The 26,669-nt window shown below is 39.1% G+C and overlaps 9 protein-coding genes across 9 annotated transcripts; 4 read left to right on the top strand and 5 right to left on the bottom strand.

The window, feature by feature from the left end:
• Positions 1 to 3: 3 nt before the first annotated feature.
• Positions 4 to 775, top strand: KQ657_000579 (uncharacterized protein; the record flags this gene model as incomplete). The annotated part of the gene is made up of 2 exons (XM_043191417.1): positions 4 to 34; positions 288 to 775. The coding sequence occupies 2 exons, from the start codon at positions 4 to 6 to the stop codon at positions 773 to 775; spliced, it is 519 nt and encodes a 172-aa protein (XP_043049060.1).
• Positions 776 to 1,766: 991 nt separating this feature from the next.
• On the bottom strand, positions 1,767 to 3,602 carry KQ657_000578 (KilA-N domain-containing central transcriptional regulator EFG1; the record flags this gene model as incomplete). Its single annotated transcript, XM_043191416.1, has 1 exon — positions 1,767 to 3,602. The coding sequence occupies one exon, from the start codon at positions 3,600 to 3,602 to the stop codon at positions 1,767 to 1,769; it is 1,836 nt and encodes a 611-aa protein (XP_043049059.1).
• Positions 3,603 to 8,095: 4,493 nt separating this feature from the next.
• KQ657_000577 (DNA-dependent ATPase) lies at positions 8,096 to 11,648 on the bottom strand (the record flags this gene model as incomplete). Its single annotated transcript, XM_043191415.1, has 2 exons — positions 8,096 to 11,588; positions 11,641 to 11,648. 2 exons carry the CDS (start codon positions 11,646 to 11,648, stop codon positions 8,096 to 8,098), a joined length of 3,501 nt encoding a protein of 1,166 aa, XP_043049058.1.
• A 173-nt stretch (positions 11,649 to 11,821) lies between these two features.
• KQ657_000576 (succinate-semialdehyde dehydrogenase (NAD(P)(+))) lies at positions 11,822 to 13,297 on the bottom strand (the record flags this gene model as incomplete). The annotated part of the gene is made up of 1 exon (XM_043191414.1): positions 11,822 to 13,297. One exon carries the CDS (start codon positions 13,295 to 13,297, stop codon positions 11,822 to 11,824), a length of 1,476 nt encoding a protein of 491 aa, XP_043049057.1.
• Positions 13,298 to 16,124: 2,827 nt separating this feature from the next.
• Positions 16,125 to 17,944, top strand: KRE9 (Kre9p; the record flags this gene model as incomplete). The annotated part of the gene is made up of 2 exons (XM_043191413.1): positions 16,125 to 16,446; positions 17,148 to 17,944. 2 exons carry the CDS (start codon positions 16,125 to 16,127, stop codon positions 17,942 to 17,944), a joined length of 1,119 nt encoding a protein of 372 aa, XP_043049056.1.
• Positions 17,945 to 18,080: 136 nt separating this feature from the next.
• On the top strand, positions 18,081 to 18,892 carry KQ657_000574 (uncharacterized protein; the record flags this gene model as incomplete). The annotated part of the gene is made up of 2 exons (XM_043191412.1): positions 18,081 to 18,085; positions 18,235 to 18,892. The coding sequence occupies 2 exons, from the start codon at positions 18,081 to 18,083 to the stop codon at positions 18,890 to 18,892; spliced, it is 663 nt and encodes a 220-aa protein (XP_043049055.1).
• Positions 18,893 to 19,862: 970 nt separating this feature from the next.
• Positions 19,863 to 20,375, top strand: NCE102 (Nce102p; the record flags this gene model as incomplete). The annotated part of the gene is made up of 1 exon (XM_043191411.1): positions 19,863 to 20,375. The coding sequence occupies one exon, from the start codon at positions 19,863 to 19,865 to the stop codon at positions 20,373 to 20,375; it is 513 nt and encodes a 170-aa protein (XP_043049054.1).
• Positions 20,376 to 20,595: 220 nt separating this feature from the next.
• On the bottom strand, positions 20,596 to 23,232 carry NOP14 (snoRNA-binding rRNA-processing protein; the record flags this gene model as incomplete). The annotated part of the gene is made up of 2 exons (XM_043191410.1): positions 20,596 to 23,045; positions 23,208 to 23,232. The coding sequence occupies 2 exons, from the start codon at positions 23,230 to 23,232 to the stop codon at positions 20,596 to 20,598; spliced, it is 2,475 nt and encodes an 824-aa protein (XP_043049053.1).
• An 80-nt stretch (positions 23,233 to 23,312) lies between these two features.
• On the bottom strand, positions 23,313 to 26,198 carry ATG9 (autophagy protein; the record flags this gene model as incomplete). Its single annotated transcript, XM_043191409.1, has 1 exon — positions 23,313 to 26,198. The coding sequence occupies one exon, from the start codon at positions 26,196 to 26,198 to the stop codon at positions 23,313 to 23,315; it is 2,886 nt and encodes a 961-aa protein (XP_043049052.1).
• Positions 26,199 to 26,669: the final 471 nt, after the last annotated feature.

Here is a 26,669-nt window from a genome sequence, read left to right as displayed (position 1 = left end):
ACTATGCCTGTTATGTCACCTATTTCCGTTTTAAGTAATTGTGGCGGAAGAGCTTTGTCATCGGATTTTCATGTCACGTGATTGTTTATATTAAAGTGGCAATGTGAAACTTGTCTGTATATTTGTTTGCCTATCAATTATCTTCTCTCCTTCATTATTATTCAACGTTTGTTCCTTCCAACAGATATATTCATCCATCATGAGTCTTCAAATGAGTCTAGTATTCTCCGTCCTAGTTGGACAAATGGTGATACTTACAATTCTCGTACTACCTTCTCCCTATGTAGTGAGAAAGAATATCGTCAAAGTATACGAAGGATTGAGGAAGAACTCTAACGTTAAAGTGGGGATTGTCTTTGTTAGTTGCCTTATGCTTCTTCAATTCTTTGATTGCTGGAATCGGTTAACCAGATTTCATAATCATACTCGGAGCTTAGGCTTAGGAGAAATGACACCCGAACATCTTGCTACTAAGTTTTATTCCCAGCGTAATTTATATATCAGTGGAGCCGTGTTATATCTTGGTATGGCTATTTTCACTGTTATGACTATCATTGATAAATTGGTGGTAAAGATTAGTGATATCCGAGAAATGAAATTGAAATTAGCAAAGGGTACGGAAGAGAACAAATCTGAAAGAGAAAAGTATCAAAGATTAATTGAATTAAAGAAGCAAGATATCGCTACCCTTAAGAAGCAGTTGGACGGTTTACAAAGAAGCTATGACGAATTGAATGTCAAGATTCAACCAGTTGCTGAGAAGAAGAATGATTAATTAATATTAATTTTTTTATATGTGCCAATGCACACTGTGTGTATGCATATGTGTATGCATATGTGTTTTGTTGTACATGTAAGCATGTAAATGTATGGAAGCATGCATATATATCCATATATACATATATATATATATATATATATATGAGTGTGTGTGTATGTATGTTCCTTATATGTCTAGTATACTATTTCGGGTTTATCATGATAATAGAATGAGTTAGTAATGCCTTTGGCTTTATTAAATTCACGTTTCAAACGAAGAGTACAAATATACTGTCATAACTTGAGTTCCAATTGAGCCGATCCTTGCGTAAATGGCTATTTTTGTTCATTTCATTGTATTTTTGAGTTCTCTGGTAGTCGCTTGGTGTTACTTTAATTTTCTCCACGCAATATCTTATTTCTCTATCAGCCTTAATAGTCAAGTGACAAATCTTTTTCTTTCGCTGTCCCTCTACATGCTTCCACGTAGATCGTGTGTATGTATCGCGCACGTATTTTAACCATACTTCCGCGACCTGCACCACATATCTGCAAGTAAAATGCAAGCTTCAATGCATAGAAATGTGTCATTATCAAAAAATCCAATGTCAATGCTAAGGTGCATGCAAATCGGTTGCGAAATATACCCTCTGGGTTGCAAATATTTACCCCTCTCATACTATACACCATCTACATTATTTTGCTTCGGCAATTACATCTTTAATAATAGTAAAAAAAATTCTCACCGACATAAGGCGGATCCTAGCCCACAACATATACAGAACAAGCACTCAAAATAAAACTCAAACAAATTCAACAAACTAGTTCACCATCAGGAGCACCATACATAATTAGTCGATTGAGCCAGAGCTATGCAGTTGGTTAGAAAGATAAAACAAAAATCTATCAAGGGATCACATTTTTTATAGATGCCCTGTGTAGTCAAGAGATATGGCATAAACATAACCCCATCAGTAGTTGAACAAATTCAGACGTCCCGCCTCTTTTTAATCTTCCTTCTTGTCAGCACTACCGGAAGCACCACTTGCAGCGTTTGCATTAGCGTTAGAAGTTGAACCACCACCGGCCAATCCTGTTTGTGGAGATTGACCTCCGGCTCCAGCTTGTACTGCTTGTTGTGGTTGTCCTGGAGCCTGTTGTTGCATTGCTGAATACCCGTAGTACATTGGTTGATTGTAACCATAAGCTGCATTCTGGTAGTAATATTGCTGGCCTTGGGCAGCAGATGTCGTAGCTGCTGTACCTGGTTGTTGAGTCGATCCATAATATTGAGCCTGATTTTGAGGATAATAATACTGCAGTTGTTGACCATATTGACCAGCTTGTTGAGATTGACTTCTCAAATCTGGTGATGTAGATGCTCCAGCTGTACTGGAAGCACCATTCCCAGCACTTGAACCTGCAGCAGCAGCTTTACCATTCCCATTCAAATATTGTTGGTTGTACGACTGATAGTATGCTGAAGACTGCTTAGCATCAATTCCTGTAGATGATGTATTGGTTGAATCTTCAGCAGCATTAGTTGTGTTTGTGGTGGTTGTAGCTGTTCCTGAAGTAGATCTGGTGACAGTATTTGAATCTGCAGTTGCTGGAGTTGGAACTGACCCACCTGAAGATACTGCAGAAGCATTGGTTTGTTGAGCAGCTTGTGGGGTAACCCCGGTTTGAATAACCCTTTTGATATCACGAACAAATAATGGATACAATAAGTCAATGATCCCTTCACGTTGAGCCATGGCCAAAGCTCGTTCAAATGGAATCCAAACTCCCTTCAAGTGCATCGATCCAATCTTTACAACATGTCTCACCTTCTCCAGTTTTAAGATCCCATCACGACGTCCACGAGTCATGTTAGCCACATTCAACAACTTGGTTCCGTTGATCATGTTATTATCTGCTCTTCTAACAACAGCCACATTGTTGGCATCTACTTGATAGCAGAGAGTTTTCTCGTCTTCCCACATGGTGGTGGTGACCCTCGGACGGATCCCAAGAGGTTGCAACTGCCCAACTGTTGATTGCGAGTTGGGGTTGAGAGTATCCTGAGTGATAGCTGTTGATGAGGTAGCTGTAGGGGCTCTAGTGGAAGAAGCAGTCAGTTGTGGTGCTCCACTACTAGCTGCAATGCCACTATATCCATAATTGGCTGGTGCTCCAGGTGGATATTGTACCCCGACATATTGTGGAGCTCCTGAAGTAGCCTGGTATCCACCACTAGTGCTTGATCCACCTTGACCACTTTGCTGTTGAGGGTACTGAGAGTATACCAGACTTGTGGCTGCGGCTGCGGCCGCTGCTGCTGCTGTACCTGATTGTGGTGGCTGTTGTTGTTGCTGTGACAGTTGTTGTGCCTGTTGGTTGTAATATTGCTGTTGTTGACCTGCGGAGTACTGTTGGTTGTAGTTACCTTGTTGCTGCTGACCTTGTTGCTGCAGTTGTGGAAGTTGTTGTTGTTGCAGTTGTTGTGGGGCTGGTTGTTGTTGTTGTTGATGTTGTTGTTGTTGTTGTGGGGCTGGTTGTTGTTGTGGTTGTTGGCCACTTTGGTAGTAGTTGTACGCCAGCAGTGGGTACCTTGCAAATTGAGCATTAACAACGTACTGATCTGGCTGTTGTTGCTGTTGCTGTTGTTGAACGGCAACTTGTTGATACTGGGATGAGTATGAGGAGGCACCTGGGGCAGCTGAAGATGCTGGAGCCGGGCCACCAGTTGGAGGTTGAGAGGCAGCAGATGGAGCTCCAGGTGCACCACTAGCAGTCACAGCAGTAGCCGCTGAAGCTGACGGTGTTTGGGCGGAAGCAGAATACGGCTGTTGATAATTCATGTAGTATTGACTATATGACAGCAGTTGTGGAGGTTGTTGATTATAATACAGTTGTTGAGAAGCTCTGTAATTGGAAAGCTGTTGCTGGTATTGTTGGGGCTGATCGTGGTATACCAGCTGAAGATGCGATTGTTGATTGGACATGGAACAGGATGATCTTTCTAGTATGAGATGAACTAAGTTGAGGTCCGATTAATAGTAGTCGATATGATCGATCCCTTTTATTATAATTGTTTTGATGTGAAACGAATTTTGCGATGTGTTTATTACGCACAATCACCGATGGAATATATAACTTGCGTCCTAGAATTCATGTACTAAGTATGAGGAGTCATAAAATAATAATAAGGATAAATATCTCTGATTCGAATGCTAATTGCGGAGATAACTTTTTCCTCTGTGGTTGTTATTAATTGAGAGAGGCACTTTTTATGTCGTCGTCGTCTTCTGCTTCTACTGCTTCTCTCTTCTTTACTTCTTTCTTCGTTGTTTGATTTTCTTTTGTATCGGTCACTATTATGATGATAATATTGACTTTTTGTATATGCAAAAATGCTTCAGGCTACGTCAACGCCGTGTCTTCTATTATTTACTAGTGCAATGTCGCACAACTAGCTATTGTTTTGTTGTGGGCAAGTGCGCATAGCATGTGCGCATGGTGCGTTCTGCAGTGAGGGTTGTGTGGTCAAAGTGACCTGCACTAACATTACGATTTCCGCGTGTTGGTGGGCCAACACTGTTCAGTACTGTGACGGTACGCGCGGGCGTGACGTACATAATGCAGGACCTATGATGAAACGGAGTGCATGGCGACTTTGTGCATAACAATCACCTGCAGAGCACACAACAAAAAGGGCGTGCGGACTATTGATCCCGCTCTATGTGCATACCAACTCTCCTTTTCGTTCAACCTGGAACTCCATTATTCATAGCTTGTAAGTTAAAAAAAAAATTCCTTCTTCGTCATCATCATTAAATTATAGCCACATACCAATCTGTAGTAAGCTTAAAAAAAAATTGATTTCGCTCCTATATTAGTGAATACCCAGGTACACATAAAAAAGGTTTATGTACGAAAACCTACATTCGTACATATGGACTTTGCATCCATCCACACATGTAACCATATATTCTCCCATGTTACCATACATCCATACGTGCATGCATATGCAAATATATACAGACACATAGAAAAAGCAAAACTTGCATGAAATCTTCCACACAGAATTAGCCTTAGATACGGGGAACGCTACCCTATAACAGTAGCTTAAACTATCTTCATCAAAGGTACCAAGAGTTGTAACTCCATGATGGGATGGATATTATAACCTGAGTATTATTCCTTTCTTCTAATTTAAATTACATTTGTTGTTGAAGGGTCGTAAAATTGTTCGTGACGTACTCCAATGAATACCTGACTTCAGGTAGTTTCGACCTGAAATATTTCCATAATCTTATTGTGTATCCTAAGATCTACCTAATACCAAAATGCAACGACAGCTTTTAATAGGTACCTAATCCGGGGAAACCGTTTCATCTCATGGATTAAACTCTTACTTATCATCCTATTTTGAAAACTCATGTAGCAAATCAAGGCCAAACATAACTTTTAAGTCTAATGCAACAGTAGAAAATACCCTATTTCGGTGCATTGAATCCTCCCTTACACCACAATATGTACAAGGCTTTCGCTCTGGCGTTTCAGCATGAATATACATATGTATGTATGTAGGTATCATGTTCCTGCTTCAATTCATGCTATGTTGCTTGCTTATCTTAATATGCAAATTCTTCCATGTTGGCTTTTGTCTCACCTGAAACAACGAGTCTGTAATTAAATTTCTCGGGACACCATACAATCGATCCAAAATCAATCCACTATTCTTATGACCAGAGCCTCCCAGTGCCGACGCAGAAGGAAGGGAGTTTACAGAGGTCGTATATATTTTGATGAAGTTGGGGTGGCAATGCACTAACTATTATCGAATGGTGAAGACCTATTTGGGAGGAAAATAATCGTGAAAAAATAAAAATAGTCTATAATTGTCTTTATGCCGAATTCCGCTTCCCGCTTTGAAGTAATGTCCTCCACATGCATTGTCTGCAGTGGGGGCTCCACTTGTGCTTTTTGGTTTACGGTATTAGTTGCACTTTTCCATACAGATTCTAGTAACTTATATTATCTGAGCTTTTTAACAGGGCCCTTGAAGGTATAGATCTTTTCGGATTATTCTTCCTTGATATAGCTATTGTACTGAGTGTGACAATTGGAGGAGGTTTTTCCATTCCCCTCCTATATAAGAGGACCATCATCTCTATTATTCATTCTCCTAACATCTACGTTTACTGTTCAAACTTGTTAGCCTAAAGCCGAACAGGTTCGCCAGGTGTGTGCATCTTGTCCAAGTGCAAGTTGCGTCAAGTTGGGGAGAACGTTTCTGCAATGTACATGAACTATGTAGGCTAGAACAATGTGAGGCCTTCCTCTTTCTAAACATTACAATAGAATCCTTTTTTTTTCTGCGCAAAGAGAACAACCGAACACCCAAATGTCACCTTTACGGTTTTACAAACCATAATTGTGACTGCCAAGTTTAGCTCATGATAGAGAATGTCTAACAATCTGCGTTGCCTATTTGTTCCCAATAAAAATAGTTTGGCGATTAGTGTAATTGGAGACAATTTTATTGATTCTGTACATTTACATGGAACGGGTCCGCTTCTAGTCCCACGTCTGCTTCCCTTTCCACTACATCTAGTTTCTAACGTCATCCACGTGCTGCGGAAAACTCGCACGCTTTATCCGCAATGCCTTCCTACCTCTACAGTGTATTCTCGTCTAGGCAAGGAGCCACGATTAATCACATCAGTTGGGGAATGAAGTTGCATTTTCCATGTAATATATTGAAAATTCGGAGTTACCGCCATAATGCATGATTACTTGGTAACTTTTTGAGTGCTCGTGTGGATCATATAGCACAGAAGTCAAGGCAGCCCGAAGAGGCTTAATAAAAGACTCGTCAACAAATTTCAATCAAGCTAACTTTGCTTGACAGCCAACAATAAATTCAGAATAAAGTCCTTCGCTTGTCATATGCCCTGTTTTCAATGTTCCTTCTGCGATCTTCTGGATCTGGAAGTCTTGTTATCCCTGTTACTATAATAATCCTAATTCGGTAGCCCACATTAGCATAATAGCTGCACCAGGCTTCTTTGCTTGCGCGGTGCATACGTGTTACAAATTTACTATTATGAAATCAGAAAACACATGCGAGAGCTTAGGGGAAAAGCCCTTTGCACAATAGCCCCAACAACCTATGTAGCATCCCCTCACTGATGAGGCTTAAGTGCATATGATCCAGATATTATGTTGTTAATAACAAAATATCGACAGCTATACTGACAGATACGTTAACCATTAAGAATATATATAGAATCTCCACCTTTAAGGGTTAATCGACTGCATCAAAGCAAGAATTTGTTTTTTTTCCAACAAGAATCAGCTTACGCATAGCTTATCAATGTCTGGATGCATTGCGTGTGTAGCTTCATGCTGCATCGAAACTATGGTCCAATAGATATCTATGTGAGTTAAGGGGTATTTGTTGATTGCACCCCAAACTTGATTCTGACGGCGCATCTTTTCGATACGTTTTGGTTTGTGGCCACTGTTCCATGCAGTATATGCTTTTTTCCGCTGCATACAATAGCCGTAACTAAATAAATATTATGGAACCGAGCCCCTGATTTATCTTCAAACCTCTATGAACTTAAATTGAACAACTGCCCTGTCGGAGTTACTTGAAATCGCACCCGAACTTGATTACGATCAGGCTATTTTATTTCTTATCCAAATTCCAAATTATTCCTCTCCCCCTGTGAAAATGGACCCATACTCGTGTGTAGCCTTTTTACATACCCTGAATCTGTCATTAGTCTAAGCATATTATAGTTCATGAAAAAGGTATTCAATCGTATGCTATTCTATTTGTTTTATATGTGGGGCTTATTGGTATGCAATATTAATTCTTTAAGTAATGTCATTATCTTGATACGCATTAAATCTGCGAACTTTTCTTTTGTAGAAGAATTAGTTCAACCAACTGCACATTTACACAATGCATCTCGGTCCTGGCTTCTTTTCTCCTTGAATGCGTGTAGTATTGTTATTTTATTTATCAAAAGTTCTATTACTATGATCAGAATTATATGCGGACTGTGCATACCTTCTCAGTTTCAAATAAGAAAAGTTACATGCATATGGTGAATACCGCATACATACATCACTGTACATATAGACTGGACTACGAGGTACTTGTGCTTGATGCAAACTAAAAGTATTTTCTAACCCATCCAACACCTTCGATTGCAAATTGTAAATTGAGTTAATAAATGTATTGCGAACTACACTGGAACGCCAAAGTTTTGCACCAATTTCTGTTAATTTTAATCATATTCTAACATAAATTAATTTAAAATGAATTGCAAAGGAATCAAACAAATTCCGACTTTAAAACCCACCCTTTCCGATTGATATCCCAGTTCGATACTTGCCGAAGTAAAGCCCTCATTACCATTATCTCCTGATCATCTTTTAAGTGTATTTGCAACCCGTTTATAATGCCCTGTGATTTACTGAAATTACCTTCTAATCCTTTCATATAGTCCACAATCCGTCCTATAAGCTTTTCCTTATCCTCCAATGCAGAAGGTTCGCCATTTAATGTAGACGATCTCAGATTCAGTACTTTGGTATTCTGAGATCTTTCCTTCAATCCTGCAAGAATCAGCTGTGATGATAACTTATTGTCGTTGCTTGATTTGTTCTTACTAAGACTCTTTTTGGTGATTTTCCCAGCTTTACCAAACCGTCCAGTCCAAGTTGGTGTTCCAATCTCAACATTACGTCGTGTTAACCTTCTGGAACGTTTGAGAGCATCAGCAGCCAGAGTAGCTATTTTATTTGCTTCTCGTTCCACTAATGATAACTCTTGATTCTGTATCGTCGAGTCAACAATATCATCGTGCTTAATACTAGAATGTACCCCATTCTGACGGAATATACCTTGCATTATACGATTATCTTCATTCCCTTCACTGCCTTTGGCTTTATCTGGCTCACCCTCATATTCATAAAGGCTACTAACACCACCTATTTTTGCAACTTCTTCAAAATCATCTTTATTGGAGTCAATTGTTTGACTATTTTCAATTCCGAATAGTCGATTGGATTTCCGACTCTTAGTGGCATTCTTGTCATATTGCACTTCTTTACTTTTATTCAAAAATAAATCACCAGTCTCAGTTCCCCTTTCACACTGATCACCAAGAGTAAATAAATCATGTAAATCATTCAATTTAAAAAACCTCTTTTGTTTGGGATCTTTTAAAATCTTATTCGTTAAAAAGGTTTTGAAGATTTGACGGTGATAAATCTTTTCTTCAATTGATCCAGTAGCCATAAAACGATAAATCGTTATATCTTTAGTTTGACCTAGTCTCCAAGCTCTTTCCCTAGCCTGAATATCAGTCGAGGGGTTCCAATCGGGATCATAAATAATAACTCTATCAGCACCAGTCAAATTAACACCAAGTCCTCCCACTTTAGTAGTTAAGAGGAAAAGAGTTATTGAGGGAGTACTGTTAAATTGATCAACTAATTGCTGCCTTTTAGCAATTGGAGTTGAACCATCCATTCGTAAATAAACCATTGCTGGATCAAATATCACACTATCAACAATGAACTTCTCTAAAATATCTAGCATTTGTTTTGTTTGACAAAATAATAATATTTTATGCCCCTGAGTTCTCCATAACGAGAGTAAATCCTTGAGAACTACCATCTTCCCGGACTTCTTGTAGTACCCATAACCTTTCCTATGGATATCTCGATTAACCAAATCAGGATGGTTGCAAATCTTTCTTAAAATATCAACCCCCATTAAGACATTCCGTCTACCTTTATAAATAGCTTGTAACTCTTCAGAAGCAAGGAACAGCTCATACATTTCTTGTTGTAGTTTTGTTAGTTTAATGAAAAGAACCATTTCTTCTTTCTTGGGCAAGTCCTTAGCAACATCCTTTTTCAATCGTCTTAATAAATATGGAGAAATCAAATCTCTCAAAATAACAGCACATTTATAACCAGTTTGTACCTGAACATTACTTGCATTGGCATAACCCCCCATATTTATAGGTACAGCAAATTGCTGTTCAAAAACAGGTAAAGTACCTAATCGACCGGGGAAGACAAAATCAAATAATGACCATAATTCAACTAAATTATTCTGAATTGGTGTACCCGAAAGAATAATTCTATTATATGTTTTGATCTGCTTGCAACAAATGGTGATAGCCAGATTAGGATTACGGATCTTGTGGCCCTCATCCAAAACAACGTAACCCCAATCACGAGAAAGAATCTGGTCAGAATAAATCCTTAAACCCACGTAAGTTGTAATTAATACATGCCCGTTCTCCATGACATTATCGACAATTCTTTGAGCATTCATTTTTGATTTTATGGCGTTGAAAGCCTTCTTAGAGGCTGGGTCATCTTCATCTTCCATTTCCAATATCATCTCCAACTTAGCTTCATCTACTTTCTTGTTAGCCATACCACTACCGATACTGTGCAAAATACAACATCTCAAGGGAGGCCACCATCTATGAAACTCTTTAACCCATTGGTTCATAACGGTTGCAGGTACCACAACCAACACTGGCTTATCTAAAAGCCCAGAATAATGCAAACCTGTGATAAAAGAAATAATTTGTACAGTTTTCCCTAACCCCATTTCATCACCAATTATTCCTCCAGTCTTTTGCTGATACAATTCCCATAGCCATTGTACGCATGTTTTCTGATAATCAAATAAGGAAGGATAGATATCGCCCGGAATCCGGAACTGATTGTTTAACACAGCATCAGGAGTTTTAGGATTTGGCTTAAACCATTCCGCCTCATCAGGACTGGAATCTCTATTCGCTGCTCCAGATAAAGACGATCTCCATTCACACCATTTTTTCAACCGAGCTTGGTAGATATTTTCGTCCCCGTCATCAATTTTGGATTCTTCTTCTATGGATTTGGAGACGGCAGCTGCGTCCAAATCCATGCGTTCTGAAACTTCAATATCATCTGTTTCCTCCACAGTACTCACATATGCTTCATCTGGTTCATAATCACTGTCTGGTGGATCATAATCAGATCCCAGATCAACCTTACCCTCGTCACTAACAGACTCTTCATCTTCGACTGATTCATCTTCAACTGATTCATTTTCAATTTTAATCCGTTCATCAGTCTCCACTTGTTTTTGCTGTTTTTGCTGTTTCTGCTGCTGCTGGTGAGATGTTCCTAAATAAGTCAGAGCAAACCCTGGCTCTACAAGTTTGGTATGACTTTTCCTTTCAACAGCAGATTCAAGCACATCTTCCTGATGGAATCCAGTACTATTCCCAAAAGCAGTAATCTTCCCCTTTCTAATCAAATAATCTCTTTCTGTTTCTCCGGGAAGTCTATCGTCTCCGTCATTTGCACCCTGTCCTTCACCCGATAGAGCCCGGTTGGTTTCATCCAAACGAGTTTTAATCTGTTTCAAGTCTTCAATCAATGGCAAAAGTTCATTCTCCTCATACCATCGAATATCCTGGGTAATCTTTTTCCGTTCACTCAATTTAAGCAGTCGAGACCCTAACTTTTGTTCTAACAGTCGCTTCAATTCGCTCACATGATTTGCCCATTTGTCGTACTGTTTCTGTGTCTTCTCATACCGTTTCTCATCTTGTTCCCGGTCTTTTGTCAAAAGCATTCGATCCGCCTTCTTGCTGATGTCATGTTCTAGATCATCCTGGTTAACAACCTGGTACAAATCGCCACCATTATCTCCGTACTCGTTCTCACTTGGAGTGGTCGTAACACTGGCAAACTCCGGGTACTCATTGGACCCGGAGTCAGATTCTTCTACATCGGTCATAAATGGACTATCACCAAAATATAAGGGTAACCATTGACTGCAAAAGAAGGCTAGGGAACCTCACCATATTGATTTCAATTGTGAAGCTTTGAAAAGATGCACAATGTGATGGAAATAGGTGTTCGGGTCCGTATTCCTATTTGGGTACAATCCCGCTAAAAATTTACAGAGTTCATAAATTTATGTACATTTTGACTAAACTACTTTTTTTTAGTAATAAATAATACAATGTGATAACACTCACATGTAGATGTTACCCAATGTGACAGACTTAATGACAGTGTAATCATCGATACCATACAATGAACCTTCTCTGCCGAAACCACTTTCCTTGACTCCTCCAAAAGGTAAGGCAGCATCAGTGAACAAACCAGTGTTGACACTAACCATACCAGATTGTAACCATTCTGACATGTACCAGACAGTGTTCAAGTCCTTGGTGAAAACATATGAAGATAACCCAAAAGGTGTATCGTTACAATATTCCAAAACTTCTTCCTTGGTTTCAAATTTAATTAACGCACCCAATGGACCAAAAGTTTCTTCGTGACATACCTTCATATCTGGAGTAACGTTAATGAGAACAGCTGGCTTATAAAAGTGAGGGCCCAATTCAAGTAAACGACCACCTTTAACAATGGCTTTGGCACCTTTGGAAACAGCATCGGCAATGTGGTCTTCAACTTTAGCAATGGCACGGTCATTAATCAAGCATCCGTGGGTAACACCTTCTTCAAAACCGTTACCAATCTTGAATTGTTCAACTTTTGCAGCAAATCTATTTGCAAACTCATCATAGATCTTAGCGTGCACATAAATTCTATTAGCACAAACACAAGTTTGACCCAAAGATCTGAACTTAGAAGCAATGGCTTGATCAACAGCAAGGTCTAAGTCAGCATCATCAAAAATAATGACTGGAGCATTACCTCCAAGTTCCATGGACAATTTCTTTAAAGTCAGTGCACTTTGGCCCATCAAAAGCTTACCCACAGGGGTTGAACCAGTAAAGGAAATTTTTGAAATGAGAGATGACTCACAGAATTTAAGACCACACATTGGTGTGTGATCCACAGAAACAACCACGACATTGAAAGTACCCTTAGGGAATCCAGCCTTATCGGCCAAGTAAGCCAAGGCAAGGGATGACAATGGAGTTTGACCATCTGGCTTTAAGATAGTAGTACAACCTGCAGCAAAAGCGGGAGCCAATTTTCTAGCACCCATGGCAGATGGGAAATTGAAAGGACACAACAAACCAACAACTCCAACAGGTTGCTTGAAAGTAAGTACTTTATTATTTTGGTTGGTAGGTTGAATAGTATGACCATACATACGTTTGGCTTCTTCAGCAAACCATTCAAAGTAAGACGCAGCATATTTGATTTCACCAATAGAATCAGCCATACATTTACCGTTTTCCCAAGTAATGATACGAGCCAAATCATCTAAGTTTTCAATCATCAAGTCATGTAACTTTCTCAAGCACTTGGACCTTTCGTAAACACTCAGCTTCTTAAAATCATGGAAGGCGGTGTGAGTCAAGCGGATAGCCTCATCAATTTCTTCTTCAGTCTGATCTGGAAGAGTGATGATTAATTCACCAGTAGCAGGATCGGTGACATCAAAGCTCTTGGAGGACTTTGATTGGTACCATTCACCATTAATAAATGGGGTGGATCTAATCAACTCAGGGTTCTTCAATGTGATAGCCATTGTGTGTTATTTTATGGTTAAAGGAACAAAAGAAAGAGTTGTCTAAAGATGATAATGGGGGAACTTCAAGCTTTATAATAATGATTTCCTTGAAAATTCAAGCTTTAGCGGCATTTCGCTCAAAAAAGTAACATCCGCGGGTTGGCGGGTTAAGTTGAGGCATTGCAAATATTCATTCTTATATCAATTCAAAGACTAGTATGGACACCATTCAATCAGCACACAATTGCCAATCAACAAGGAAGGAAGAATAATCTGTTCAAGCTTTTCATTCATATTTTAGCAGTTTTAGAAAGACTATCTAAGAGCGAGTAAGGATAATGGTCGATTACCTGGACCAGCAGATTTAGTGGTACGGATTGGGAATGCCGTACCGTCAAATTGTCACGTGAAGCTTCTAGACAGCTTGCACGACCTATAATTTAACTTCAGCATCACGTGAAGCTTCTAGACAGCTTGCACGACCTATAATTTAACTTCAGCATCACGTGACTGAACTAATTTGCAGTTTGCACCAATATATGGTATATGATCTAATAAATTATAAAATGAGCTTAATTAAGCCCTCATCAACCACTAGGAGAGGGCCATGTTAGTTAACCAGAATAATGGCAACCCTGATACGATATATATGAAACCACAAGCTACTTGTTATCCATTTGTAAAATTCCGTATTTGAAGGAGTCTCATGATCTGTAGTATAAACATTGATAGTTCATAAAAATTCATCATCTTGATGTATCATATCACATCATTCTGACCATTTAATACTTTCTGGTCCTTTATGGAGAAATATTACGCTTGGAAGCATGACTTACGAAAAGAAGAGTCCCCAACCACACAGCGAGTGTAAGGAACCCAATAAAAGGCATGAACCTACTCTTATCATTTCGATTGCCCCAGGCCACATTCACATTTATAGCGCGACATTTCGTCTTTGCACGCACAGGTCACTTCCATGTCGTTAACCATATTGTAAAGTAGAGATGGTTACTATATGTAACGAATGCACTACACTAGTGCTGATACTTATACCTTTCACTCTTGTTATGCTTCATCAGTACCGGGCAAGACACAGCCTTCGGAACATGGCATTTAAGAATATCTGTTATAAAATGCGAAAATGAATACGGCACTTTTGAGCATTCTTAATAAATAGTTATTATATTTATATCGGGGATATGCTTAAAAATGTACTAGTACCGCAATACAGAATAATAGACGGATTAATGGACAATCAAAGTTAATAGTTTAGCGATTAAGATTTCTAAAATATAATGAATGTAGTGGAAAGTACGTAATATGTATGAAAGGTACTGTCACATCAAAAATGAAGGAGCATTGATCCAGAATTGCTTTGGCATGGGAGTAAACGTACTTTTTTGGATCAGGAATATAACCTCTATAGGAAGAAGTGAAAACAGCTCTACGTCCAGTAACGGCTACTATCTAGGAGCCGAACAAATGGCTGACGTGTGCCGTTTCTAAAGTGTACACCACTGAAACTGCAACAACAATAGCTTCTATTCAGGAAACGTAATTCTTTACTAGTGTTACAACAACATATAAATATGAGCACTAACTGTGGTCATGAAACCAGGTGCACTAGCACCGTTCAGGTTTAAACACCGGGAGCTACACCCGATCAAAAAGATTGTAAACTCCGAGAGGCAAAAGATTCCATTATAAGGACTACAAAGATGCTTATTGTTGTAGAGGAAGGAATTTACAGTGATCAAAGTTATATGTTCCGGAGAATGCAAAAAAATTTCTGCTTTGGGACACGAACTGGTGGACTTAAGATCCATCGGACAAAACCAAGTTGTACGCGGGTCTTATTCTGAAGAAAACGGCTGCCGGAACGGCTCTTTATCCTAAATGGGAGTTAACTGCTTCTTGGCTCCGTCGTCAATTAACTTTCGGGTTTTGTCTTGCATCTAATTTATTTGATTTTAATCTTACAGTTTCAGCCTTGCCATATCCGCACCTAGCATTCGGAACCAAAGAACTTGCGATGGAACGATAATTTTATCAGATCCAGCCAAGACAAGCTTCGCGGAACCATTCCGACTGACTTCCAAACCATTAATAAAGGTTAGCACCAACAGCTAATATCCTACTGTTTCCAGCCCGCAAACAAGCTAAGGTTCTCGGAGTCCTTTATGTTCACGGGTGTTGCTAGAAAAGGTTTTCATTCTTTTATTGCCCGGTACTTATGTTTTTTTTTTTTGAACATAGGCTTTTTTAAAGCAGGTGTACCTGTATGTGTTCCAATTGTTATTTCCGTGCTACACCCTTACCGATTACCTGTCATGTCTACTGATAAAAATGTATAGTTATATATATAGAGCGTTGTCTCTCTGTTTCTTAAACGAACCAATTTACGGGTCTCACTTGTATGTTCAATTGGACTCTTTTCGTTGAAACTTGACTGAAGTCAAGTCCTATACAAAACGTCTTAAACTGATTAATATTCATTTAGTTAAGTGTGCCGCATAAGCAATTATTGCTAACCTTTTGACTAAACAGATTCAATTTTCAAAAAGATACGCTTATGTACATGGTTCTAGCCCCCTTCACATCGGATTTTTGGAAATCCACTATTGCAAAAGTTGCTCTGCCATTGCGGTTGAATCGTATACCACTATCCATTACGTCGCGAAAAGGAAACACACGGACTAATGTTGCACCCAAAAGACCCTCTATAATCAACCGGTCTCAAGTTAGAAGTACTGGTGGTATTCGAAGGCGTTCATCACCATCACCATCACCATCCAATTCCTTAACTCAACCTGAATCTTCTCGAGTCATTGAATCAGCCAACGCAATGTCTCCAACAATTCCTCACTTTAAACGGTCGCAAACTGCACCTGCGAACCTCACTCACTATAATGATGAAGAAGATAATATTACTGTCAGCAATGAGGACAGTGTTATTATTCAAGTTAACCTGGAAGATGAAGACAATGATGTTAAATCTGAAAACTCATTTGCAATTAATCATCTCAATAATAACTCCGAGGGGTTGCCATTAAGATCAGGTATGAGCTTTCCTGATTACAGTAAACCAGTTTCTTTGGGAAACCATTTCCTTTCTCCTGACATTACATTAGATCTTACATTGAAGTTACAGAGATCGAATACTTCTGGTATTTCCGAATTGTCTGGATTTTCAACATATAGTTATTCGTTTGATCATTAAGTGTGTCTGTGAGCGCAGGCCGTTATTCAGATAGATTCTTGTACATAATACTAAATTTTGCATTAATAAATACAAATAATAGAGATGTCTATACCATGCGGCACAGTATTGAAGAGGACTAGCTAGCTTTACTCCGTTTAACGCCCCACAACTCAATACTACACGCCAACATGCCTAATTTGGTATTGTCGCACAATCACAAATACCGCGACAAAGGGGTTCTTTTTTCTGTTTATAAGTTGTATGTGCACACCACACAAAAACGCCAAGCCACCCATACGCGGTTCATTCCAGAAAAGATGAACACAGCCACTACCCCATCAACCTGAAAGGTGCTATTTTAAGGTGTACAACGCAACACTGAACGACAAGGGGAATAATTGTAACAGTCACAGCTTCAATATCTTTAGGATCAATAGGTGAAAACTAAACAATCAACGGAATATTTAAGTTGACTTTACATCTCATTCCACTGAACATCTGCTTTCGTCGTCCTTGTCGTCCTCGTCCTCTCTTCTTGTCCACGAGAGAATATCGCTTTGACTAGAGCTTGAAGAGTGCCATATAAATACTGATCTTATTCGTTTCCAGTCATCACATCACACATTTAAAATATGCTCATCTTTCTACACTTGTTGGTGTTACTAGGGCTCTGTGTGGCCGATGTGTCTGTGACGGCCCCTAAAGTGGGAGCCTCATTCTCGGGAGGGTCCACTGTTACTATTTCATGGTCAGATTCTGATCCTGATTCTTCAAACGTATTTTCGCTTGCTAATGCTAAATCTTATTCGATTTTGTTATGTGCTGGACCAAATTCTAATATAAAATGTTTCAAGAGTTTTGTGAATAATCAAGCAATCCCACTGAAGAGTTACTCTGCTGAAATACCTGCATCACTTATTTCTAATGGTGTCTATTTTTTCCAGATTTATACTGTTTTCAAAAAGGCAATCACAATCAACTACACCCCTCGGATTACCTTAACAGGAATGACAGGTCCTTCCACTACTTCTGATGCTCTGGGAGTTAAATTGGTATTATCTACCCTTAATACTTTCACAGGTCCAGGTCCTGATCCTCAAACTCCAAGTGGTGGTACAGGTCCTGCACCTGCTGTTATTGATACCAGACTGTTCACAGTTCCTTATACTTTACAAACAGGAAGAACTAGATATGCTCCTATGCAAATGCAGCCAGGTTCTACTGTTACCATGTCCACTTGGAGTAGACGGTTTGCAACAAGTTCTATTTCTTCATATTACGTTTCCGTCACCGGATCTCCAGCAGTTGTATCTACAATTACTCCAGGTTGGTCTTATACCATGGAATCTGCTATAAACTATGCTAGTGTTGCCGCAGATCCAACTTCTTGGTATTCCATGGCAGCTCGGATCACCCAGGCCACACTTTCGGCCAATCAAAAGAGAAAGCGGTGGTTTGATTAAGTGTTCATTTTTATATATACATAAGTAATATTGAATAAAAGGTATAGAATTTTGTTCAATATGTGGATTATAAAGTCTGAATAAAATCAGACGGAACATATGAATTCTCCTGGTAAGTGCACGACCTTTATTAAAAATGATGTTTAGACAAAATTGTTAGACTACTTTATAGGGACTGAGTACTTGGGCTCTAAATTAAAGATGACGGACCAAGATACCAAGACATATCCCATACATAATGCAGTACAGCAGAACAATACCCAACTAGCAGTTCAACTTATAGAACAAAGTATAGCCAATGGCAACGCAGATCTTTTTCAGGAAGACGAAGATGGTAGAACCTCATTACACTGGGCATGTAGTACACAGAATTCTCAAGTTATCAAGGCATTAACACCACAATTCCGGGTTCATTTTGATGAATCAGCAAGTGAGATCTTGGATATTTCCGATTGGCTGCCTCTTCACATCTTAGCAAGTGTTGGCAACCTAGTTTTGTTGGAGTATTTACTACAACAGTTTCCAAGTAGTAATATTAATGCGGGTACTAATACTGGCACCACCGTACTACAATTGGCAATATCTAAAAGATGTATACAACTTGCCAAATGGCTTTTGACAGTCGGCAAGTCAAGTTATGGACTTCGAGCTGGAGCCAAAGATAAGCGAGGCTTAAATGCGTTGCATCGTGCCGCTAGTGTTGGATCCGTTGAATTAGTTGAATTGCTTGTTAACGAGGGGAAAGTGAATGTTAATTCTACGGACGGTTTAGGGTGGACAAGCTTACATCATGCCATGAGTGAGGAACATGTCACTGTTGCCGAGAAGTTACTAGACTTAGGAGCAGATTGGGAGGCTGTGACATCCGAAGGGGAAAGTGTCACTTCAGTGTGTTTGAATAAAAAGGTTGTTGAAGAAGTTGAAAAGCATAAGAATAAATTGAATTAGTTGAGTCGACTGATGGATTCTCTGTGTAGTGCACAGAGGAAAGGTCTTTGTAAGGTAATGATGATGGTAAAATGCGATTAGATGCAGTCTCGATGGAGTCATGGAAATAGTATATAATGTAAACCCCCCCAAAGAATAGAAGAAATGAAATGAAATGAGCCGTTGTCGTTTACAGTGACCAACATAAAACAATAATACAATACCAACACCAATAACAATATTCTTACTTTGAGCCATCCAAGTGTTCCATACCTTCGAAGGTTTTTCTAAGCCCGAGAACGACAAGTGTTTCAAAAAGGTATTGCCTAATGCGGCCCAAGAACAAATAGCAGTTTCCGGAAGTGCCGAATGCCACAATAACTGGAGGTCCGTTTCGAGAACGAGAGATGGCCAATTAAGAAGTCAGTAGTCACACGGAATTAAAGTTGACGTCATTAGGTGGAATTTAATAGTGAAGCAATGGATTAGAGCAATTGTACAGTGTAGAAGTGGTGGTAGTAGCATAGGAAGCAGCTGTGGAGCAGTAGTGGTAGTAACAACAGCAACAGTAGTACCATTAGCACCACTACCAGTACAACAAGGTATAACGGCTATTGGCTGGCTGATCGTCAATACCACCACATTATTATTATTATTGTTATTACTACTAAGATTATAATCTATCGAACTCCACCACACAATAGTAATAAGCGTAGGTGCAGGCTTAACAGAACAAAGTGCCCACCCATACTTACTAACCAACCACTCAGTTCCGACTACCTGTATACACTCTAGAGAAACATCAACAAATGGAGTTTCCCCTTAAAGCCCAAGTTTTCATTCGTGGTGTTATTGTCGATAAATTAATTGCATTTCTTTCTTTCTTCTTTCCCTCTGTTGAGTCATTGAGATCAATTGACTAATTATCGTATTGCGAATACCCGTCATCGACCACCATCACTACCACTACTACGATTAATACTATTTAATAATGTTGGCCCTCGGAGATACCATTTTACGTGCTTTCAACTTTGTCTTCCTTGTCATTGCCCTTGGTCTTGCAGGTTCTCTTGCTGCCACCACTGTCTACCAATCCAACCCCCAAGTAAACTTTGCCGTATTTGCTGCTGCCTTTGGTATCTTAACATCTACTTTCTATGGTATCTTGGCTTATTTGTTTGCTGCCTTTGCTTGGCCCGTGATTCTTTTCACTTTTGATTTTTTGAACTTTGTCTTCACTTTTGCTGCTGCCACTGCCATCGCCGCAAACATCCATGTTCACTCTTGTTCAAACCAAGCTTACATTGAAAGTAACAACATTGCTCAATTTTCTAGTGGAAGATGTAGAAAGGCTCAAGCCTCCGTTGCCTTTTTATACTTTTCGGCCTTTATTTTTGTTGCTTCCTCCATCTTTAGTTTCATTAGTTTGTTGAACGGTGGATTGTTTGGTTCTACCTCCAGATCCACTCCAAGAGTCGGTGTTCCAACCATGTCTCAAGTCTAAGCATAGTGCTAATCCTTTCTGACATTTTTTTGTTAATATCGTTCCGTTTTTTGTTGCTTTATTTCTTGAAATCGCCGTTGCTTGTTTATTTCTCGACACCGTTTATAATTATTCTAATACTTGACTGACATTTGTTCATTATAAATGTTGATGTAGAAAACTTATTTTCTGCATAATCTTTATATAAAAAGTTGTATATATACATATCTATGTATGCTAATCACTTTCTATTTTTACGTTCTTTCTTCTCCCGTTCATATTGATTCTTTTCAGCTCCTTCATGAGTCAGAATCAGCGCAACAATATCATGCATCTTCTTATGATAAGCATCATACATGCTCTTCTTCTCTTCAATTTGTTGTCTGGCTTCAAACCTGGTAACTCTCCGTAAGTCTTTCAAGGTTTCCTTCTTCTCCTTCTTCAATTGTCTTTGCATCTTGCTTACTTCCTGCTTTTGAACATCAAGATCATATGACTTACGATCAGGGTTGAAATTCTCTTCGAATTTAGGTGCAAACGTTGCAATGGCCAACAGACGATGTTGCTGTAATGCTAATTTGTGTCTGGTGGTGTTGTGAACAACTTTATCAATAACTTGATGGAACTTTACCAATTCTGTCCAATTCGGGTAATAATGTAATAAATGACTGGTGAAAACTTTAACCACAAGACTCAACTCAAAGAAAATCAGTAATTCCCGGTAAAGTCCCACAACTTCCTTGGCCAATCCAAGAGTCTTTGCTAAGAGGGCGAACTTGACACCATTGTCTTTCACAGATATGGTTTTCCCAGTGATTACCAGCACTGACAATACAGAAGGAACAATGGAATCGGTATATTTGGTAGATTTGGATATGTTGGTAGCATGAACAGTGGAGGGGTTTATATTAACGGATACCAAGTCAGTGACTTTTATCTTTGTGATTTCAGGACAAAGATAAATAAATGCTCTCTCAATGAATCGAGTGGTTTCAGGTATATATCTCTTGGATAATTTTTGATATTTGAAAAGTAATTCAACAATATAAATCCCTTGACCTATTTCGTTCAATGTCAACTCGTTTTTGGTATTAAAATGGGTAAGGATTTCGTTCATGATAATCAATGTAGGAGTAACAACTAAATGATAATGATCAGATGTTGAAAAAAGCATTCCAATTAATGTAAAGTTAATCAAATCAAATCCTCGTAATGACCCATTTGCTTGAATTCTCTTGTGTATTTCTCCATTAATATCGTGACGAATGAAATTAACCAATGCTTCATTGTACTTCTCCAGGAGATTCTTTACCAAACAGAAGTATACATCCAAGTTCTTAGGCATAGTCAAACAATGACGATATAATACGGTGACAAAATTGTTCATCTTTTCTTTGTTGCCTTGAGCCAAATGTGGCTGGTATTGTTGTACAACCTTCTTGACGAAAGATTCTTCTTCTGTTGAGTTCTTTAACAATTGCAATTGTTCGGCAAATTGTTCATAATCCAGAGGCATGGAAATAGCATTTACTTTACTTCTGATGCTAGTTCGGCTTGTCTTCAAATCTTCATTATCACTTCCGTCATCATCTTCATCATTTTCACTAGCCTTATCACCGTCTTCCTTAATAGTAAATCCTTCAACTTCATCTTCAGAGCCAGCCCAGAAATCGTCATCTAAGTCATCTGCCTCTGCATCTTCACGTTCAACCATTCCATTCATTCTATTCAAACGATCTTGCTCCAACTTTTTGCGTTTTTCTTCACGTTCATTTTGAATCTCTTCATCTGTTTTCGTCCTGTCAGCAGGAACCGCTCTTCTATCATATGTCAACTCTCTCACCTGGTTATCATATTCCAATTCTTCAGGTGTCTTGTTCAGAAAGGCAGGAGCTTTGACAGTTTTACTTATTGCTCCGTTAATCTCTTGCATGACATCGGTGAAATCATCATCTAAATCGCCAATATCTTCTTGGGTCTTTTCAAATGCAGCTTGTCTTTGACGTTTGTGGAATTTAGATTTGGCAATGATCTCTTGCATGACCTCTTTCTTGGATTTCTTGCGAGGTGGCTGATTAAGCTCTGCTTCTTCACCTTCATCAACATATCTCTTGTCACCAGATCCTAAAGCATCTTCATCAAGTTCCAAGCCTCTGGCTTCTTCAGATGCTAAGGCCTTCCCTGAATGTGTCAACACAAAACCATCATCATTATCATCATCCTCATCATCACTTCCTAATGCAAATACGCTCCGCTTCGACTTGGAACTCTGTTGGCGTTCCCTGGTGAAACGTTCCAACATAATTTCTTCTTCTGTCAAATTCTTGCCAGCCTTGGCACCAAAACGACGATCTAAAAGACCCCCACTCTTGTTTTTCACCAGTTGACGTGCTGAGTACTGGGATGCAAGACTCTTCTCTACTGTCCCCTTCAGCTTAGCAGCCCGATTGTGTTCAGAACTTCCTGCTCGCACAAACTTGCCTCCTTGAATAACAGTAAAATCTCTCTTAGTACGGTTAATACGTTCATCAAACCGGTTGAACTCTTCCCGTATACCATTCAAGGTTTCGGCTCTGGCTTCTCGATCCCGTGCCGTATGCTTGGAGGAACGAGTATCTTTCTTGGTCCCATTACTTTGCCCAATAAGGCCGTTGCTCTTTAATGCAGCCTTAAGCTGTTTCAACTGAGAACCTGCCATTGTCCAGTTGAACTTCTATTGATGTCCTTGTGCCTTGGCTTTATGATGATCTTAACTTTGTAGACCACTATTTTTTTCGTTAGAGGATGAGATGCCCCCCATGAAACCAATACACAGGAAAATAGCGCTACCATAAAATGCAGAACTAAGAGTACTAGCGAGGGTACACGCCTTATACATGCCTGAGCCCAACCGTGGATACCAGTTATAACGGTAGTAATATTGTATGGTAATGGATGAATGATTACTAATTGATACTATTAAGTTCTGTAGTCGTTCTTATAAAACTGGTTAATCATTCCAAGAACTCCAGATTTACCTTTTCTATGAGGTCCAGTTCCAGTATCATCATCATCTTCGTCTGGGGGGAACCCTTCATCGAAATTATACATTGAACTTGTCATTGCATCATCATCAATGGTAGCATAAGGACGACGTACAGGTGCAGCACCTTGAGACTTGGATGTGAACGGTTGATTATTCTTAGTAGTAGTAGAAGGAGTAGTATTCTTAGTAGGAATGACATTCGTAGTAGTAGCATTGCCAGGCTTCGAGGTACCATAGCTTTCCAAAAAGTGCATATATGACTTTATCATCTTATCATCTTGATAATAATTCATATCTGAGTCATTAGGATCATCACTACTCTCTGAAAAGTCGTCACGATTAATATCGTCACTTTGTCTAAGCTTACGTTTCTGTTTCCGTTGCTGTTGCTGTTTGGTTTGTTGCTTTGCTTGTTTCCGATTCTTCCGCTTCTTCTTCTGCTCGTACATAATATTCTTGTCTTTCTCTTCAAAGTTAAACATGGCAAAGTAGCACACGTACCCTAAACCATCCACATGAACACTGTACTCTCTGAAGAAATCGACAATGGATCCCAGACACTGGCTGATTTTGAACCAGAGGATCCACGGAGTTAAGATCACTGAAAGGATCTCCATAAATATAATGTAAATTTGCAAGCTGAATAATGAGCAATATTCATTCCGTACTTGTACAGTGTGTAACTTCCCGAGCCATTTCTTTGGTAAGTAATGGGTGAACTGAGATACATAACGTAACTGAGCTTCAGGATCATAAACCATTGGAGAATCTCCTTGGCGTGCTTCCATTTCATTTGCTGTATTGTTGTAGGTAACATTTGCAAAGCTAGAAGCTGCAGTTACATTTGCTGTTTGAGTGTTGGTTACTGCCCATACTGTACCTAAGATACTAATGTAGAAAAGTGCAGATCTTCCTGATGTTAACTCAAATGACCAAAAACTATGCCCTTCATCATCAACAAATATTCCTGTAATTACCAATACAGCTAATAAGGACCCACTAATAAAATTTATCAAGTACATGACATTGAGAACCAAGTAACTCTTGGGGAATTGATTAATATAAGTCATTGAAGGACCCATAGACAATCTCAATCTCTTAATAAAAAAATGATGCAACTCATTGAACTCCCTTAATTTCCATTCCGAATATGGGGTAAATTGACGCAGGTTTGACAAGTTAATAGGGTTTGTCTTGTACTCATTGAAGTACTTAAAGAAATAAAGTAAGACAAAATACACCGTAATAAATGGACTCAAAATTAAGCTGATTATAGCAGCCATTTTGAACCTCGAGCTTAATTCTGATGCCAATTGATTGCGGTTATAATCTTTAAGAATCCGAGGTTGAATTTGACCATGTTGATTGAAAGCAAAATTGTTAATACACAATTTTAAGTTCCATTCCAATGTTTTCGTCAACACATTGGTATTATTCAAATATTTTCTCATCGCTGGAGGGAAATCAATAGGGCACATATCCAATATGTCCTTATTGATCATTGCAATCATATAGTTCTCCTTACGCATAATTCTATTGGCAATATCATGAGCATTTAGTCTCACTTTGGAAGAAAGGTCATTATTATTGAAGTTTCCTCCTCTTTCATTAAAATTATGACCAGCAAAAGAAGTCAACGAATTGTAGTCCTTTAATAAAATTAACCTTTCAACTATAGTTGTCCAAGAGATTGTCATCAACTCCTGTTCATCATCTATACCTAATAAAAATTGATAGAAGTTACGAATCTCTTTCAATTTGAATCGATAGTCAAAGAATAATTGAACAAATCGAAGCACAAGGTATACACTAAACCCAAATAAAGCCACCTTAATAGAAGCAGGGACCATATCATGAAACCAATTCTGGATGACAATGTCCTTTAACGTAACCGATCTGATTATTCCAGCAGTAGCTCCAGGAGAATGTGAAACATCCGAACCACCACCATTGGTGGCAAACCCCGTGATGCTACTGTAATCAATACCCCAAGTAAGAAAAGTAGTCAAACTAAGAACAAACATCAAAATCAATAAATCAATAACACGACTAAGAATAATGTTGACCAAACCTTTCCCTAAAAAATAGTAGTAGAGATCGACAAGAAAATCATCCATATTAGTAATATTAGCCCATAAATAAAGCGCTCTTTCTCTTGGTGGAATAACCAGAACTCTTCCTCGGCCTCCACCTCGGCCTCTACCAAAATATATACGTTGAGTGTCGGGGTTTTCAGAGTTAAGTCCTTGTTCTAGGTCATTAGGCGGGTTTCGCTTGTGGAATAATGGTAATGCTGGCTCTTTAATTTTGATTTTGAACGCCGTAGGAGGACGGGACGATTCTGACGCTTCAGCTCGGCCATTTTCTGCTGAAGGTGGCGCTCCTCCCAAGTTTTGAAGTCGTATCAGATTGTGGGGTAATAGTACTGCATCATCAGGAACCCCTGACTCATCAGATGAATTATCCAGATCATCTGGTTCGGAATCTATCCATCTTCTACCATGATCTTCATTGTTAGGAGGTGCAACAAATGTAGGCTTAGGCAGTTTCAGACGGGATGGATCATCCTCCTCCAAGTGACCTAGTAGTAACAGAGACTCAATATCAGGACCAGCTTCTTGTGCAGCAAAAGGGTCTTGATTTCTTATGGGAGAAGCCTCTCGTATTATATTCGAATGATTGGGACTCATCTGAGAGTCACCAAAAGTGTCGGGGTCATAGTATGGAAAGTTTTGGACTTGATTGTAGACGGAATTGAGTCCAAAGACACGCGAGAGGAATGTATCGTTTTCAGTGTTTGATGGCGGTGATTGGGACATTAATCATTTGGGGGTTCAAGAAGTAACGTATTAGATAATCTTCGATGGAATGCCTTTTATAACAAAGTTTATTAATTATTGCTTCTAATGAAATATTAACAGATGACTTTAATTGCAACGAACCGATTTGAATCAGTTTAAATTGGTTGTTTAGGTGTAGTTAAAATAGCAGGTTCCCTCTCAATTAGTAAGGAGAAGGCGAGTTCTGAATGTACAAAGATAACTAGATAAGATAACGTGCACATGCACGTGATGTATAACATGACTCTGCAATTGTGACTAACTACATGATCTTGCACGTGCACGTATACAAGGGACGGTTCATTTTCCTAATTAAGTACTCGAGGGGAAGGCAAGGGGACAACCAGCTGCAGGCTACACCCCTCCATGAAGTGGGGAGTAGATGAGGGAGGAGAATGAAAAGTATTGAGGGGAGTTCATAATTACATCTTTGGGCTTCAGTTGTATAGC

Source organism: Scheffersomyces spartinae (genome assembly GCF_019049425.1).
Source record: "Scheffersomyces spartinae strain ARV_011 chromosome Unknown scaffold_11, whole genome shotgun sequence".
Taxonomy (NCBI): domain Eukaryota; kingdom Fungi; phylum Ascomycota; class Pichiomycetes; order Serinales; family Debaryomycetaceae; genus Lizanozyma; species Lizanozyma spartinae.
This window is presented reverse-complemented; position numbering and strand designations above follow the sequence as displayed.